This window comes from Manihot esculenta, chromosome 18 (assembly GCF_001659605.2).
Source record: "Manihot esculenta cultivar AM560-2 chromosome 18, M.esculenta_v8, whole genome shotgun sequence".
Lineage (NCBI taxonomy): Eukaryota > Viridiplantae > Streptophyta > Magnoliopsida > Malpighiales > Euphorbiaceae > Manihot > Manihot esculenta.
This window is the reverse complement of record NC_035178.2, coordinates 12,023,347-12,042,061: the sequence shown is the minus strand read 5'-3', so window position 1 is coordinate 12,042,061 and position 18,715 is coordinate 12,023,347. Positions and strand designations below refer to the sequence as shown.

The 18,715-nt window shown below is 32.2% G+C and overlaps 2 protein-coding genes across 9 annotated transcripts in view; both read right to left on the bottom strand.

Annotated features, from left to right (window-relative positions):
- LOC110606368 (disease resistance protein RPM1) overlaps nt 1-201 on the bottom strand; it is a 53,316-nt gene extending 53,115 nt beyond the window's left edge. For 7 of the 8 annotated variants that reach the window (XM_043953312.1, XM_043953314.1, XM_043953313.1 and 4 more), the window contains exon 1: nt 51-201. The gene's annotated coding sequence lies outside the window, so the exon portion shown is untranslated. The remainder of the gene's footprint in view (nt 1-50) is intronic. The other variant, XM_043953311.1, reaches the window with a different exon arrangement.
- A 4,887-nt stretch (nt 202-5,088) lies between these two features.
- LOC110607001 (TVP38/TMEM64 family membrane protein slr0305) lies at nt 5,089-17,205 on the bottom strand. Its single transcript, XM_021746042.2, has 7 exons — nt 16,623-17,205; nt 14,396-14,448; nt 14,029-14,121; nt 13,707-13,930; nt 12,942-13,008; nt 11,702-11,812; nt 5,089-5,394 (listed from the first exon to the last, which is right to left on the bottom strand). The coding sequence occupies exons 1-7, from the start codon at nt 17,056-17,058 to the stop codon at nt 5,371-5,373; spliced, it is 1,008 nt and encodes a 335-aa protein (XP_021601734.1). The 5' UTR covers nt 17,059-17,205; the 3' UTR covers nt 5,089-5,370.
- Nucleotides 17,206-18,715: the final 1,510 nt, after the last annotated feature.

Here is an 18,715-nt window from a genome sequence, read left to right as displayed (position 1 = left end):
ATTAATTTAGAGGACTATATTAGAAAATTATGCAAAATCAAAGGACTTACAGTTAAATTTAACAGATTTCAGAAAATCTTAGTAGAGAAGAAGGAATATCGCCGCCGGTCTTGAGGAATAGTGAGCAAGTTGTTCTTGCAAATTTTATGTCATCGATCTGAGGAAGACTTCAACAACAGTGAGTCAACCGGTGACTTTGAAATGTGTGGCTGAGAGGTAAAGATGTGGCAGCTGGCAATTTAACGGCAAATCTCTATTTTAATCCTTAATAAATTAAAATTAAGCTAAAAAAGTAATAAATTAATTCCCTCACTTTTTCTTTATTTTAGGGAAAAAACAGTAAAAAAATATAATTACTTTTTTTTATCTTTATAATTATTAAATAATATAAAGTTTAACTATTAAAAAAATTGTATTTTTCTTGTTATTTTTCTTTCTGATACCTAAATAATGGAAAAAAAAATATTTTTTTCTATTTATATTTTTATTGAATATATACTCACACCTCTTTACTAATTGAATTAATCTATTAAATACCTAAATTAAAATTTACCCAATCCAATACTTAAATTTATAAATTTATAAAAATCATAATAATTAAGCACATATAAATCATATTATCTACATTTTATTAAAAAAAATAAAATTTGATCATAGATATTGCTAATTGCATTTAAAATTTTACTAATTTTACTCTAAATTTTTATAAATTGGCAGAATTAAATGAGAGTAATTTTTATTAATTATATTTTTAATAAAATTTCTAAAATGTATATAAATGAAAAATAATGAAAAATATAAAAATATATGTACAAATTTTATAAAATTGGAGATCTCAAAATTATATTTTTAATAAAATTTCTAAAAAATATATAAATAAAAATGAAAATTTTACAAAGTTGAGAGAGATCATAATTCGGTCACTGCTGAATGTAAACCTCTTATTTGGAATGGATAATTTTAAAAAATTTAAAAGAAATAAATTTATTTTTATAATTTTTGAATTTGATAAAATTAATAATATAAAAATTTAATCTTATGAGAATTGATCTCAAATTAAAATCAAATCTTCTCAAAATGGTTAAGATTTTGATAGAAAAATGATTTCAGTTAAAATCATTTATATTAAAATTACTTATTTAGCTATTGATAACTCTTTCTTTTCCTTTATTCATTGTTTTTTATATATTTCAATTTCAAATTTTGTTTATATTTTTAATTAATAATTATTTTTTTAAAAAAATATTTAATATTGAGTATTAATGTTTAATATATTTATAATTAGTATTAATAAACTAATTATATTATTATATTAATTTTAAAAAGAGTCTATTTTAATTTTTTTAATGAAATATGTAAAGTTTAAATTTTAAATATGCGAAAAATATTAATAATATTTTTTTAAAAGTTTTTTCAATTCAGCATTGATCTCGGCAGCATTCAACAACTCGTTATCATGGAGCTAAAGATAGGTTCTCTACCATCTTCTTTCCTTTATCAATAGAAGGGGAAGGGACTGCCTTTGTGGATTCTGAAGTTCTAACATGCTTGGCAGCCCTACCCTCAATGGCAATAACACCCACAACTTTAATGGGAGAAATGTTCAAGGGGGAGACCTAGTTCCCTCATTCGAATTGCTCTATGCTAACTTGCTGATAACGATAAGCTCCTTAGAAACTTCTTTGGGAGTAGATGGAGCCTTAAAGGAGGCCGGCGTCTTGAGAGGGAATGATGTCCTGAAGCTTGTAGAATGGGAACCTCCCGACATTGGCACCAATACCAAGGAATGTACGGTAGTATGAGTAGAGGGGCAAGCTCACATGCTGAAGTCACAGTCTGGAAAACCTTCTTGGCCACATCGGTAATGGACTTGTTGGTTTTGAAAGCAATCAAGGTGTCTTTCATGCTCTCCCTAAACAGGGTGAAGTTCTTGGGGAGCTTGATTTACCCATTGGCATGTCGGAGGTTGAAAAAGAAAAACCAATTTAATCAAAACTCAAAATAGTAAAAAAAAAAAAACACAGAGAAAAAATCAAAAGGTACCAACTTGATGACAATCTCGTAGATTGGACATGAACATACACTTCTCGACATCATATTTCTTCCTTACAAAGGTCAGTCGAAGAAAGCAGATCTGATCTACTAAGATTAACTTAGGGAATTCATTACAGCCCTGAGGCACCTCTCCCCAAGAGAGGTTAATATCCCAGCTAATTCTCGAGCTCTCCGCTCTCCTTCAACTCAACGACAATGAAATTATCTACCAAACCCTTAATTGAGTCCTTATACCTTGCAAATATAGACAACTCAACTTGGGGGCCAAAATAATAGAACCCATGATTAGATCTAACCAAATGAAACAAAGTATAAAACAACTCAAAGGAAGGGGAAAATTCCCAACATAAGCAAATGGACTCAAAACAGCATATAAATAAGATAAAATTGGGGGACAACATTTGAGGAGTCACCCTAAATGCTGAAAGACCTCAATGAAAAAGGGGTAAAAAGAAATGTTAGCCCGAATTCGTACTGTTTGACAAAAAAGACCAAATTACACTCATGTTGAGCATCTATCAAGCCTTCCGGTGGTGGGTTAAGAAGAACTATGAGCATGTTAGGCAAGGAAGCTCTAATCTTGAATATTGAGGTATCAGCAAGGTCGCAAGAAAAATAATGAAAAAAAATGAAGGAGTGACAGAAGAAATCAGACCGCTCACCTCGAAAATCCTAGTATAAGCCATGAGAGGAGCAAAACGTACCTCGGATCGGAGAATCAAGATTACAGGGAAGAGAGGGCAAGATAATAGAAGCAACGCAAGAGACAGAGCAACGAGCAAAAGCGAAAATTTGAAATGGAGAAAGGCATGGAAAGGACGTTTTGACAGAATCCTTCTAAAGCCACGTGGTAATAATTACAATCTCAAAATTTACCCCCTCATAAATCATGAAATTATTAATGAGCGGGTAAATGAGTACTTGATGATTGTCGGGCTCCATATGTCTGGACTTGAGGCAGTTCAAATGAGAAGAACCAAGTCTGAACTCAATGAGGGCCTAATACACGACTCTAAATCCCATACTGGTTCAGCGTCTGTCCAAACAAGTCGGGTTGGATGTGAACCTGCCTGTGGAATCCTAGCCCCGAAAACCCGTTAACTTCCATAAAAAAGCAGACCCTGCAATATTTGGGATCGTTCCAAGTGACGTCGAATAGAGTTAAATGGCCACTTAACGAGAAAAAATAATATAGTACCTCCGTACATACTGTCAGTGTGAATGTGGCAGAAAAATATGAACATAAAATGACGGTTACACATTACAAAAAGATAAAAATAAATAAATAAATAAAAGAAAATGGAATAAAAATAGAAATAAACTTTACTAAAATACGTCCTCAACCTATATCCATTCTTGAATCTCATATACACTATATTAATTATGTAATTAGCCTTGGTTGATTTTAAAGTATAAAAATACAAATTAATTGTGATTTAATATGTTATTACATCAAGGACTAAGCGTGTTAGGGTTTGTGACATTGGGTTGTGCACTAACTGGTTGTTCTTTAATACGTTAATGCCTATTTAATATATTTTAATTATGTAGAGGTTGCAACTAATTAAAACATGATTATAGAATCATACTGCCAAATGACAAAAAAAAAAAAAATCATTTTAGATATTGTTAAAAATGTGATTATATAATTTTTAAAATTTATTTTATAATTAAAATATTTTCATTTACTTTTATGTTGCAATTTAATTTACTACTTCCTAACTAATATATTTAGGATTGTTCGATAATATCAACGATTGTTGTAACCGTCATATGTCGTAGCAGTGAATAGTATAGCTATTTGGATGGTATTTAATCAAACATTATAAAAATATTTTTTTTATAAATCACTTCATCAATTATTAAATAATAATATTTTAATTGAATTAAAATACTAAACACTATTTTAAAAATAATTTCTAATGTCAAATAAACTCTTAATGAGGTTGAGGTCATAGAGATACATGTGTAATTTAATATATTTTGGGACGTAGTTCCACATCATCCATTCATTTTGTTAAGATAATAAATTATTTTAATATTTAATTTATTTATTATGATAATAATTAGTAATAACTTTTGGTTAATGGTTGTGGTGGCGGTAGTAGGTGGACGGTGGCTAGGTGCTCATTGCGATGGTTATTGAGTGGTGGTGGTTATGGTAGCGGTAATATTGATTTAAATTATGTAATAAATTTTACGTATACTTTCTTAGAATTTTAATAAATTTTGGATTTTCTTTGTTTGTGTTCTCTTTCAAGTTTCAGTACTAACAGATGGCAGTTCTTAGGTCAAGCATTCTTTTCTTTTTCCAATTGGTGGCTTCTGCATACAAAAATATTATCCATCAGATATCTGTAATTTTATTATTAAAAAAAATTATTATTTAATTCTTATATTATAAAAAAATTTATTAATTGATCTATTTATTTTAAAAAAATATATTAAAAAGTCTCTAAAATTTTAAAAAATCTATTAATCAATCTCTTCAATAATTTTAACCGTTAAATATTATAAAAAAAATTAAAATATTTTTAATACAAAAAAATTAATTAATAAATATTTTAAAAACTCAAGGGATCAATTGATGAGTTTTTCAAAATTATAAAAATTAAATAGTTAATTATTTAACTATTAAAATTAATAGAATAATTAACTAATAAATTTTTAAAAACATCAAAAATATTTTAATATATTTTTTAAAATATAAAAATCAATTAATAAATTTTTACATATTATAGGGTCTAAATAGTAATTTTTCTTTATTATTATAATGCATGATAAAATCTCATCATTCGTTGTATCAAATTATTTTTTAAGTACAAAACAACAGAAAGCAACCAACTATATAAAATCATTTCTGCTGTACTCATAAAATCAGAAAAGGAATACACTAAGTGCAAATGATTATTATTTTTGCTTCCCCATTTTCCACCTCATAGGAAAAGAGCAATATTGAAGAAAAATGGAGAAAGAAAAATAATTAATGAGATTTATGACAAGCTCAAGTTCCAGCTAGAGGAGAAGAAGAAATCAAAAGAAGAATACTGATAAAATAAGTAGATTTTTTTTTTTTTTTCAAAAAATAAATATATAAAACTAGAATTGTGCTCATTTTGCTATAATGCTTATTTAGCTATATAGCAAATCTAAAGAATCCCTAATTTACAGGGAGTGGAGGAAAAAAAGATGGATGAGGCATTTTCCTATAATTGGATCAAATAATACAAATGGATTTACATGATGATCCTCGTAAACTTACAATTTCAGTCATCTTGTCATTAACTTGCCTTGTTAAACCCAATCTTCTTGCTTCTACTCAATATCTTTCACCGCATCCTGCATGAAATATAACAATAAAAATAATAATAAATTAAGATAACATATAATATATAATATCCCATATCAGTGGTTAGCATAGAATTAAATAATAACCTATCTCAAAATTATTAAATAATTTAAATAAACTAATTTGGACCTAAGTGTACAAAATTTATTTGTGGTTTTAGAGTCGGGCTGATACAATTGATATGAGAATCATTCTGAATTAAAAAATTATGCGGAGTTAGAGGGTCAACAGTGAAAAGTCCACTCATGGGCGGTGAAAGTCCACTCATGGGACAACGATACCGCCCGAGACACTAACAAACCATGATAGGTGAGGATCTGTGTTATATTAGCAACAGTACTCAATATAACACAACAGAGTTGCAACATGAAGGGTTGATTAGCAAAAAATTAAAGATTATATAATAACTTAGTTCTGAACTATTAAATAATCTGAATTAACTATTTTGAGTCCGGTGAAAAAGGGAAAAAAAATCTAAAAATCATTTGAGCCAATTAGAGCCGGGATTTTTCATGATAACTAATATTAATCAGAAATAAGAAACAGCCAAATTTTCATTTGTTACATTTTCCCTGCCATCCCATGCGCTTAAGAACTGCTGTAACTTCCAAGAGGAAGGTCCAATAACTCGACAATAATGCGAATCTCTACAAGTTATCATTAGCTTTCTCAACAAAACTTCTAATGCTAGTTAATTATAAATTTATGCACAAGATTTTCTAGAATAATGTATTTCAAGTAGCCACCAGCCATAGTCCTAGAAAAAGACATGAATGCATTTGTGGAGTGTAACAAAGTCAAAGACATTGAATCTCACGTAACTAAGCCACTGGTTGTGGCAAAAGATTCTCTCAGAAAACAGAGATGCAACTAATGCCACCCCATTGGTTGGGCGGTTAGCCTTTCATGGTTATTTGTGTGATAGAGCAAAAGAAATACATGAGAATATATTGAGATGCAGATTCCAACCAAAAACAAAGAATAAAATTTTTTTAATCATTTAATATGAATGATCACCATTGCATCTAGCTAAATAGAGCAGTCACTGTAGAAACAATTTGAAATCATAACACATGGTAAAGCCAGTTCCTTTGTGTTGACTTATTTGCTAATCCTAACTTATTCTAGGGATATGGTTTGATTTGATTAGGATCTTTAATTATTTTTGTAATTATTATTTAATTATTTGCTTCCTGTTTAGATATAATTCCTTGTGTATAAATAGTTATATAGACCAATTGTAAAGATTAAGAGTGAAATACAAGAATTCTCTAAATTTTCCCAAAATTCTTCATGGTTTCCTGATTTTAGGGTTCAAATTCAATTTTTTCCTCTTTAGGGTTTCAAAACCCTAGATTAACCTTTTTTTGTACTATCCCATATAGGAGTCTTTCCTCCTCTCACTGCCGCACCAGGACTGCGCCAGCTGATCGCCCAGCTCTGACGCTGGAAAAGCCGGCACGTGAGCGTGACCCATCGCATCCCAGCGCGTGACCAATCACCTGACGCTGCTTCGTCGCTCCGATCACTCCTGCGACAATTCCAACCATCTTTCCGGCCTTCCCGTGCCGCTACCCGGTCTTTCGGTGAATCGATTGGGCTCTCTTGTGTGTACAACCTTGGGTACCTCCTATTCTTTCACGGTTCATAAATCTTTACCATGACAGAAGGTAAACGGGTCTCGATTCCTAACTCTGATTACTCGTTCTCCGGTGCCACATATAACTTTGTAAAGTTAGGTAATGCTTCCTCTATTAATAATATTTCATGGATTATTGATTCTGGTGCGAATAAACACATAACAGGCTCTTGTAAAGGCTTTCTCAATTATTTTCCTTCTCTAACTAAAGATAGTGTCAGAATTGCTGATGGCTCTTTTACTCCCATATCCGGAACAGGTTCTGTTATTTGCACATCCAATATTAAATTACCATCTGTCCTTCATGTTCTCCACTTTTCTGTCAACTTTTTATCTGGCTATCACCAATACCCTTAATTGTAAAATTTAATTATTTCCTGATCATTATATTATTCAGGATCTTCGCACAGGAAAGAGGATTGGCAATAGTAGGCTGCATGATGGCTTATATATGTTGGAGGGTGATCCAGGTTCTTTGATATCTCAAGCCTGTTTTGGAGAAAATAAGAATGTCAATCAGAAAATAATAAGTGGCACAAACGGTTAGGGCATCCATCATTTTTTGCATTAGAAAAACTTTATCCTAATTTGTTTGCTAGAACTCAATTTGATTCTCTATTTGTGATACTTGTGAGTATGTTAAACACACTAGAACATCTTATCCTTTGAGTCATAATAAAGGTCAAATGCCTTTCGCGACTATTTATTCTGATGTTTGGAGGCCTACTGAAACTGTCTCCTTGTCTGATAATCGATGGTTTGTCACATTTATTGATTGTTGCACTCGAATGACTTGGGTCTATTTGATTAAAGCTAAAAGTGATGTCTTTTCTTGTTTTCAATCCTTTCATAAGATAGTTTGTACTCAATTTGATACTAAGGTGAAAATTTTGAGAACTGACAATGGAAGAGAATACATGGATAGTAACTTTTCTGCTTATTTGGAGAGTAATGGCATAATACCTCAGACTAGTTGTCCTTATACTAGTGCTCAAAGTGGCATTGCTGAGAGTAAAAATATACATCTATTGCAGGTAGCTCGATCTCTTATGTTCACCGAAAATCTACCCAAAGCATATTGGGGAGATGCAATCCTTGTATCTGCTTATCTTATCAATAGAATGCCTCTCAAAACCCTTGACTTTATGAATCCTTTAGCGATTCTACAAGGGAAGAATTCATACGTTATTCCACCAAAAGTATTTTGGTGTGTTTGCTTTATCCATATTAGGACGGTAAGGAAATTGGATCCCAAATCCCTTAAATGTGTGATTGTTGGGTATTCTCCAATACAGAAGGAATACAAGTGTTATCTTTCTCCCTCTAGAAAATATTTAGTCAGTATGGATGTTACCTTCTGAGAAACTGAACCCTATTTCATACTACTCACTCACCTCTTCAGGGGGAGAATAATGAGCAAGAAGAGGTGATCCCGAATTCTGTGATTCTGAATGATATGGTTTGTTGAAGGATAATATTTGTTGTTGTTTCACAATAGAGATTACAATCTATTTATACATGAGAGACGATATCTAAATAGGAAGGAAAATCAAGTCCATGATTATACAATCCTAAGATTAAGCAACTGATCCATCTATCAATATTTACTTCCTATATTAACATATTTACTTCCTATAACTTATAACACTCCCCCTCAAGTTAGAGCATAACTGTTAATCATGTCCAACTTGTTATATATATAATCAATTTCAGCCATAAGAACAACCAACCCAAAACAATTAAAATAAACAAAGGATCAGAAGAACAGAACCAGTGAACAGTAATCGATGAACAGTTCCCGTGAACAATACTCGATGAACAGTACCCGATGTCTCCAAATATTACCCTTTATGGGTAACCCAAATGAACAGAGTTCTAAAACTCCAAATGTTACCCTTTATAAGTAACCCGATGAACAGAGCCCTAAATCTCCAAATGTTACCCTTTATTGGTAACCAAAATGAACAGAACTCTAAGTCTCCAAATGTTACTCTTTATGGGTAACTCGATAAACAGAGCCCTAAGTCTCCAAATGTTACCTTTTATGGTAACCCAAAATAAACAGAGCTCTTAAGTCTCCAAATGTTGGACGAAATCCACAAGCTAGCAGGTGTACGTCACACTCTCCCCTGCTAAATTTGCGACGTCCTCGTCGCAACTGAATCAAATATAATTGTTAAACCAAGACCAGACCCTCGAGTATTGTGGTTCGTTTGTACCTTGGGCGGCTCCACCTCGTCTCACACGGGTAGCCCTTTCCTCGCAGGTCCACTAGCTCTACACAATTTGTCTGACCCAGGGTGGCTTTGATACCATGTAGAAGGATAATATTTGTTGTTGTTTCACAATAGAGATTACAACCTATTTATACATGAGAGACGATATCTAAATAGGAAGGAAAATCAAGTCCATGATTATACAATCTTAAAATTAAGCAACTGATCCATCTATCAATATTTACTTTCTATATTAGCATATTTACTTCCTATAACCTATAACATGGTTCAACTAGAAAGTTTGAGTTCTAGTAGACAGAGGTAAATGTCCAATCAGAGAGAGAGAATTGGTCGTTTGGACAAGCCAGATTTGAAAAGGTATTTGAGGAGAGACAAGGCAGAAGAAGCCATTATGCAGTCTACTCAGAGTTAAGAATCTTCTTCTGGTGAGTTACTCACAACTCTTGAATGCTCCAATGACTTAGATAAACCTATTGCACAAAGAAAAGGGATCAGATCTTGTACTAAACACCATATTTCTAACTTTGTTTCTTATGAATCCTTATCTCTTTCCTATAGAGCATTTGTCTTGTCTATTTTCTCCATGTCTATTCCACAGCATTGGAAGAAAGCTCTTGCAGATCCTAAATGAAAGGAAGCAATGATTAAAGAGATGAAAGCATTGGCTAAAAATGAGACTTGGGAGCTTGTCACTTTCCCACCTGGGAAGAAACTCGTTGGCTGTAAATGAGTGTTCATGGTGAAACACAAAGCTGATGGCACAATTGAACGGTTTAAGGTCAAATTGATTGCTAAAGGATTCACCCAAACCTATGGAGTGGATTACCAAGAGACATTTGCCCCAGTTGCAAAAATGAACTCAATCAGAGTTCTGTTATCCTGCGCAGCCAACTTCGACTGGGACTTGCAACAGTTTGATGTGAAGAATGCTTTCCTCCATGGAGATTTAGAGGAAGAAGTGTTCATGGAAATTCCTTCTGAGTTCGCTGATGAAAAGACACAAGGAAAGATGTGCAGGTTAAAAAAAGCTTCGTATGAGCTAAAACAATCTCCCAGAGCTTGGTTTGACAGGTTTAGCAGAGTCATGATGTCCTTTGGTTAACAATAAAGCAATGTTGATCACACTCTGTTTATCAAACATCACAAGGGTAAGATCACCCTTCTTATTGTTTATGTTGACGATATAGTGGTGACAGACAATGATAAAGAGGAAATGACTCAACTAAAGAGGTTGTTGGCTCAGGAATTTGAAATCAAAAATCTAAGAAAACTGCAATATTTCCTAGGTATCGAGGTGGCTAGATCAGAAAAAGGAATTTTCATCTCCTAAAGAAAGTACATTCTGGACCTTTTGGAAGAAACTGGTATGATGGGATGTAAACCAGCAGAATCTCCCATTGAAAGTAATCATAAGCCGGAAGCAGAAACTGGTGAATCCGTGGATATTGGAAGATACCAGAGATTGGTAGGAAGGTTAATTTATCTCTCACACACTCGACCGGATATAACCTATGCCGTTAGCTTAGTCGATCAATTCATGCATGACTCACATGCAGGTTGTACTTCGCATCTTAAGATACCTAAAGTCTGCACTAGGGAAAGGGCTTCTTTACTCCAAACATGGTCACCTCCGAGTTGAAGCTTTTACAGATGCAGATTGGGCAAGATCTCTCGATGACAAGAGATTCACCTCTGGCTACTGCATAGTTGTGGGAGAGAACCTTGTCACCTAGAGGAGCAAAAAACAAAGTGTTGTTGCCTAGTCAAGTGCTGAAGCAAAATACAGAGTAATGGCCCAAGGTGTGTGTGAACTCTTATGGTTACAGAAGTTATTGGAGGAGTTGAGGTTGCTCGAGAGAGACAAGATAACTTTGTATTGTGACAATAAAACTGCTATAAGTATAGCACAAAATCCAGTCCAACATAACTGGACGAAACACATTGAAATTAATCGCCACTTTATTAAAGAAAAATTAACAGACGGTGTCTTGAGCTAAGTTAATGTGACTTCTATTGGGCAACTTGCGGATGTGTTTACTAAAACGCTCAACAACAAGATCTACTATAATCTGATTTGCAAGTTAGGCATGTGCGACATCTTTGCACCAACTTGAGGGAGAGTGTTGACTTATTTGCTGATCCTAATTGATTATAGGGATATGATTTGATTTGATTAGAATCTTTAATTATCTCTATAATTATTATTTGATTATTTACTTTCTGCTTAGATATAATTCTTTGTGTATAAATAGTCATATAGACAAATTGTAAACATTAAGAGTGAAATACAGAATTCTCTAAATTTTCCTGAAATTCTTCACTTTGTTATTATGAACTACTGTGGGAAAATAGCACTTTAGGCATAGAATTTGTTATTGCCTTGTTGGTAATATTGAAAGTGCTGATCAAAAACAGCCTTACCTTTGCAAGCCTTGTTACATACGCCGCGGCTAAAGCTGTCGCCAATAAACCCAGCCCAAGAGTCAACAGTGAATTGTTCCCTCCAGTTAATCCAATATCAGATTCTTCTTGCTGAAACATCCATCCAGGCAAATCATCAAAGAGGAACCCAAAAAAAAAAGTATGAATTATGATCACCAGTAACAACATTATAAAATGATAAACCCACAAGAAAGTAGTAAATATTCCTCTTAAAGAATTCATCAATTCCTTTCTGCTTATTGATTTTAAGTAAAGATGGTAAAAATTCATAAATTAGATGATTTTGCGGATTTTATTTAATCTGAGTAATGAACAAATGCTATTTCAGCTGGATTCTCTTCAGTGATATCATTTCATGTTACAACTACTATAAACTACTAGTGAGCAGTATTTTAATGATCAATAATGGGAATTTCAGTAAGTCAAAGTTTCTAAGAATACAAGGTGCATCACAAAGAACACAAAGAACAAGACCAAGAGTTTAAGGCAGCAAAGAGCATGGATTTAAAACCATTATGGACAATTTTCACAACACTAGCAAAAAGTTTCAAGATTATTCTGATGGAAAAAAAGGTTTAACAATATTTATGAGAAAATGGTGGGAAAGGAAAATAGACGAGTGCAATTATGGGACTGGACAAGTTATAAGTTAAGAATGAGAATGGTAGCAACTCATGCTGATTTTTAGTTTTACAATTTCTTTACATAGCAGATGAAAGACAAGAGGCTCCAACAAAATTAGCGCCCATACAAGGTAGAACTCTATATGCTTCAACCAACTTGTTAAAAAGATAGATAACAAGGTAAACCAATTTTTCCTGTTATCAAAGGGGAACTTTATTTATACTTTATTTAAATAAACATATTTTTAGTTACATTATTCAAATAAATTACCTGCAGAAGGAAGGCATTAATTCTTCACCACTCCAGTGGCTGGTAGTACCATCATTACTAATACATCCCATATAGACAGTTTCAAGTAACCAAGCTACTGCTAAGATAATTATTTCTGGCATAAATATAATGCAACAAAGGAGAAAACAATGTAAATGGTAGAACCACCAAGATATAACTAATAAAACAGAATGCCTAACAAATTATTTTTCCATTACTTTCACTTCCAGGACATAAGACATAAATATCAATAGAGCATAAATAATTGAGTAGCAAAAGATAACATTTGAAATATCGTGTGGATATCAAGAGAGGACGAACTCACAATAATTGCACGGCCAAATGCGCCAGCACTCACATATGCCCATGTTCCTGGAAGCATTCCCAACCAACTGCATGACAATAAAATCTTATTAGTAGGAGAAATTTCAATAAAGATTCTACAAGTAATTAGGTATAGTTTATAAGGAACCATGAGAATTTCCAAGTCCCATAAGAAAAAAAGAATCATGGTATTTTGTGCATCAGATGTTAGGAATTATTATTACATTTATATTGAATCAATAAATTCCAGATACTTTTTGCTAAAGTTGGAATGATATTTCAGAACTTCTAGCCCATCTTTGTTTCAATTTCAGTTCAGTATCTGCTCAAATCAGACTTATATGAGTATGTTCTCTTCTCATTGAAAAACCCATATAAGTTATTTGGCAGAAATGTTTACTCTGTTAGTATATCCTTCAGAATATCACTTTAGCATATGCATCACACACACACACACACACACAGAGAGAGAGGGAAAAGAAAAAGACATGTCAACTCAGGCCACCAACAGTACACAGAGTGACAACAAGGCCAGACACAGCATAAAAACATTATCACCTTTCCTATTCTAGTACACATTAAATGCAGTCGACAAGTCGTATCCCCAAAAATTCTAGAGAAAAGCATAGAAAGTATGCATGTCCACAAACAAATGGATCCTATAAGAAGGGCATCAAGCACAAGCAACTAAAGGGGACATCTCATAAAATATTTCCAATAGGAAATCAACTTCATAACTAGCAACAACAATGGGATAAAGGCAAACCTTCCCAGAACATATGGGACAAACTTAACAGATGTCAATCCATACAAATAATTCCCAAGGGAAAATGGAAGCAAAGGGCTCAAACGAAGAAGGGTAACAACTCTGAATCCATTTTCACCGATTGCTTTATCAATGGCAAGAAACTTTTTATTTCCTTCAACCAGTTTAAGAATCCGTTCACGAGCAAAATATCTAGCTATCAGAAAGGCCACACTAGCAGCAACCTGAAAGTGTAAAACAATGTCAAATATATCATCCAGAACACAAGGTCATGATGTTTTTTCTATACTTCTAATAAAAATACACATATAAGTCAGCTTACTGTTCCGCTTATAGAGACGATAATGGTACCAATAAGAGAGCCAAAAAGAAGACCTGCTGACATGGTTAATGGAATTGCTGGAATTGCAAGGATCTAATGGAGCAGAAAATAGAAGTCAGTTTCAGCAAAAGATAACAAGCATTACTATTCTATTGCTACTTGAAACAACAACGAGTCTATGATGATTTGAAATTCAGAGAAAATGGACTAATAAGTGAGAAATATGTCCAATTGAAGATAACGTTCAATTTTAACAATAAAATATTTTAGCTTATGTGTGTTTGTGTGTATAGAATACAGTTAGCTGTAAATCAATCATCAAGCAGATATTTAACATTAAACTCAACTAAAAGAATAAAGTTCTTACTTCCAGTCCTGCATAAACTGCTACAAATAAAGCATATCCAGCTGGTCCATAACCTATTTGCAAAAGAACATGAATTTCTAGTAATTTCCTTCTATAATAGACAAAATAAATAAATAAAGGAAACAATAAGTAAAGCTTTCACCATTACTCCAGCACCAATCAAAATAAATATAGCAACAGATGCAACCAAAGTCTTAACATATACAAGGCAAAACAACACCCATCAAAAAAACAACAAAAATCATTTCAAATTAGGTGAAACTGTCAAAGCAAGGCCAAGTGTGAAAATATATATTAAACATGCACTTTATGAATGCAAGTGAAATATCAAGCGTTGAACTTACTGTTCCTGCTTTAATAAAAGAAGAATATGTGACAACCACACAGGAAAAGAAACTGTATACCTGGTTCTGTTCACTACACACACAGACAACTCAAAATATGCGTATTTCATTCCATCCAAAATTCCAAATACTAAAATCAAATAAGTGGCACAGTTTTCCATGTCAACAATAAACATTCTTTTTTCTTCTTAGTCCCAAAAAGCTGAAAGCCAATAAATATGACTTCTAGTAACAATAGCAATAAGCTATGAGGTTAAGCAATAGAATGATCAGCCAACATCAGGTTGATAGCTTTTTCATGTTAGATAAAAAGCAGGCCAGTAGCTTCTCAGTCTACAAGCTCAAGGATTCTGTAAGACAAAGTTTTCCCACGTAGGAGACCTTCTCTGTACGTCATAAAGAATAAAAAGTGGAATTCATTTAATATGTGAATCCTTATTGTTATGCTTCTGTTATATGGTTGTACAATACCACCTAAGAACCAGCACTTCCACAACCAATGCTAAGGACAATATATTATGGCAAACTAGCAAGACGAAAATTTGACATGACCCTCATTACTATCAATTTCACTTTCTTCATGCTATCTTTTATTTACTCTCTAAACTCAAGAAATTTTGATCCTTTCAATGCTGTCATTGATGTCAAAAAAAGTAAAACATTACACTCATCTGGCTTCTCTTCCCCTAAAACTAAAATAAAACAGCTTCTAAAAAATACTCTGTGGCAGTAAATCAACCTGAGCGCTGAGCCACTACAGACATAATTAAAAGAGTTACTGTCTGCATCTCCCATGAGGAACAGATAGTTAAATTTGCCAATCATTTGGCTATTTAGCTTGTCTTAAAACTTTAGTTCAACTTTTTTATGCTACAACCTTGACTACTTGATCAATTTTACCAATAAAGAAATTTCTAAGATTGGTACCCATCCCAACGAGAATTGTAACACTTTCGAGATCAAACAAGAGACACTAATTTGCAGTTCCAAGCCTACAAAAGCTTCAGTATTGAAAATAATAACATACAAAAAATGGAACTTGATAAAGAGAAAGGACTCATGAAATTCCCAAAAGAATGTAATAAATAACCACACTACATCTTATCTAGAAAATGAAGGTATGGAATTAATTCACCATTTTTTATTCCAAAAGCAATAAACTTACTTCACTTTTCCCCTTCTTTTGAAATAATCAAGGGAAAAAGAAAACACAAAAATAAAAACAAAAACTCTTTTGATCTTTTGCTTAATCCTCGTTGAGACAAAGTAAGTAAAATATTAAGAAGAGAGTTAGCATTAATTGAGCAGTTGTAGGAGATGTCCAGCACCAGCACCAACTCAAAAACTTGCACCAATCAAACAGCACCGTAGAAGTCATTAAATTGGTATATAAATTGAGTACTTACCATAGACATTCAAATGAGTAATTCTTACCATAAATATGCTGCATTCACTAGAACATGTATTATATTACTCCAGAATGCGAAACCAGACTCAATAATTGCAGAAGAACATGGACCTCTTGTGAAACGTATAAGCATTAAAAAAAATCCATAAAATGAACGCTAGTTCTCAGTAAACCAGAGGATTGTTTTTCAATCTTGCAGAACTAAGCTCCATTGGAAATTGAATTCCCACAATAGCACAATCCAAAAATTCTCCCCAATTCCAACAAAATCACATCGATGTTACTAAAAATTTCAGAAAGTGCATTAACATCTTCAACAAATTTACGATAACGATGCAACAAATTCAGCAACAATCTTAAATGCATCCGCCAATAAGAATTCCCTCAATGATACATGAAAAGTGTTCACGAGACAGAAATTCCCATACATATCCCAAATGGGTATACAAACAGCACAGAAAGTTTAAACAATTACCTTCAATGAACCCAGAAAACTGGTTCAAGAAAGCATTAATCTGATCCTTGTAAATATACCCAACAGCGGCAAACCCACCAACAACACCCACAAGCAATACCCCAGCCAAAAGGGTACCTTTAACAGCAGTGTCCCCTTGCAATCCCCCTTCAGTTTCACCATCACCCTTAACTTTGTCATCATCAGCACCACCACCACCACCACCACCTTTAGGATTCAAGAACCACCTCAAACTCTGAGGAGCATTGGTCTTTTGAAGAGTCTGTTGTTTCTTGGTCTGTTTAAGAGAAGAACAAGGACTGAGGAAGTGAAAACGCCTGTTGGGTCTGAAACTATAAAGAAAAGAAGTGCAAGAAGGAGAAGAGAAGTGGAAGTTGGAGGTGAGGCATGGTGGAGGAGAGGATTGAAGTGATCTGAGAGAGAGAAGGGCGCGCATTGTAATAGGAAAACGCAGACTAAGGATGAAGAGAGCCACTAGAGGCAGCTCGGGCGGTTGTTGAAGTTGCGGAAACTGGGAAGTTTGCCATGTAAAAATGAGGATTGTTGGGCTGCGAATATTGGTGGACAGCGTGGGACTATTGGGTTTGATAAGAGGAAGGTCTTTTTGAAGCTCTTTGTGGCTGCCAATTGAGCCACGCCTGTGCCTTGTATGAAAACACCACAAAAATACAAACCATTTCAAAAGTTTTCAATCATTTTATTTTGCAATTTTAGTTCTACTGTATAAAAAAAATTCACTGATTATTCTCTAAATTTTTAAAAAGTATATTAAAATATTTTCAATTAATTTTTTAATTTAAAAAAATATATTACAATATTTTTAATATTTTAAAACTATACTAATTAGTTTATCCATTAATTTTAATCATTAAATATTATAAAAAAATTTTAAAATATTTTTTATATTAAAAAAATTAATTAATAAATTTTATTAAATTATAAAAATTAAATATTAAAATAATTATCTGTTAAAATTAATTGATAAACTTTAAAATATTAAGATGTTTTAATATATTTTTTTAAATAAATTAATTAATTAATGAATTTTTCTATATTAAATAATAATTTTTTTTATAAATTAAACTAAATTAAAATTATATTTTTTTTGCGACTTTCAAATTTTTCTTTAAAAGAGAAAAAGCTGGATGCCTGTGGATTACTATGTATATTTTAAAAAATGTAATTAATAAATTAAATAAAATAAAATAAATAAATAAAAAAAAACTTAACATAGAGAGCTCATTAACTCAAACCAACTCCGTAACGCTCCTCTAAAATTTCAATTGTTAAGTGAAAATTTTAAAATTACATCAAACTAAAGAAAATTACAAATAGAGCTAAAAAAAACTCTTATTAAAAAAATAATATAATATGTTTATATATTTTCGAATTTATAATATACTCTAATTGGACTCTTGATAAAGGTAATTTTTATAATCACATACGATCTAATTAAACTCAATCCAGCCATTTCTTATAATTTTAGGTGACGAATATTCGGTTCAGATTTATTAATATTTTAAATTAATTATTTTGAATTAAGTTAAAAATAAATATAAAAATTATTGAAATTAATTTTAATAAAGTAATTATAATTAGTATATTTTGAATGAAAAAATTATGTGGAGTTAGTAAATTTTAAATTTAATTTAATAATTGTATTTGATTCGTAAAATGATAACGAGGATGGGATAATATTAAATGGGAAGATTGTAGAGATCTCACATTATTTGACTATAGAAAATGGATATCCTATATAATAATTAGTTCAAAATTAATAAATAATTTAGGTATGGAATTTAAAAGTTATTTAACTTAGTTTATAATTTGTTTCACCTCTTTGGATCCTGATGAACCTACCTAGAAAACATCCAATAGGACTTCTCTAACGTCATTTGGCAGAACCACCTTTGAATTCCCCAGTTTGCTCTCTTTCTCTTTCACAAGATGCTTGCTGTTAGGGATGACTAATATTTAGTGCAAATTAACTGACAAAATGAATTATTTTGAAAATTTGGTTTAGTTTTTTATTTTTAATTTTTAATTTTAAAAATTTTATTTATTTCAAATCGATTTAGTTTTGATCAGAAAAA

What these genes read in the sequence shown, in the direction of transcription:
- LOC110607001 (XM_021746042.2), bottom strand. Translation starts at nt 17,058, where the DNA reads ATGCGCGCCCTTCTCTCTCTCAGATCACTTCAATCCTCTCCTCCACCA. An exon ending in GTTTTCTGGGTTCATTGAAG is followed by an intron (nt 14,449 to 16,622) that starts GTAATTGTTTAA and finishes TTTTGCAAATAG; the next exon opens with GTTATGGACCAGCTGGATAT. An exon ending in TCGTCTCTATAAGCGGAACA is followed by an intron (nt 13,931 to 14,028) that starts GTAAGCTGACTT and finishes TTACACTTTCAG; the next exon opens with GTTGCTGCTAGTGTGGCCTT.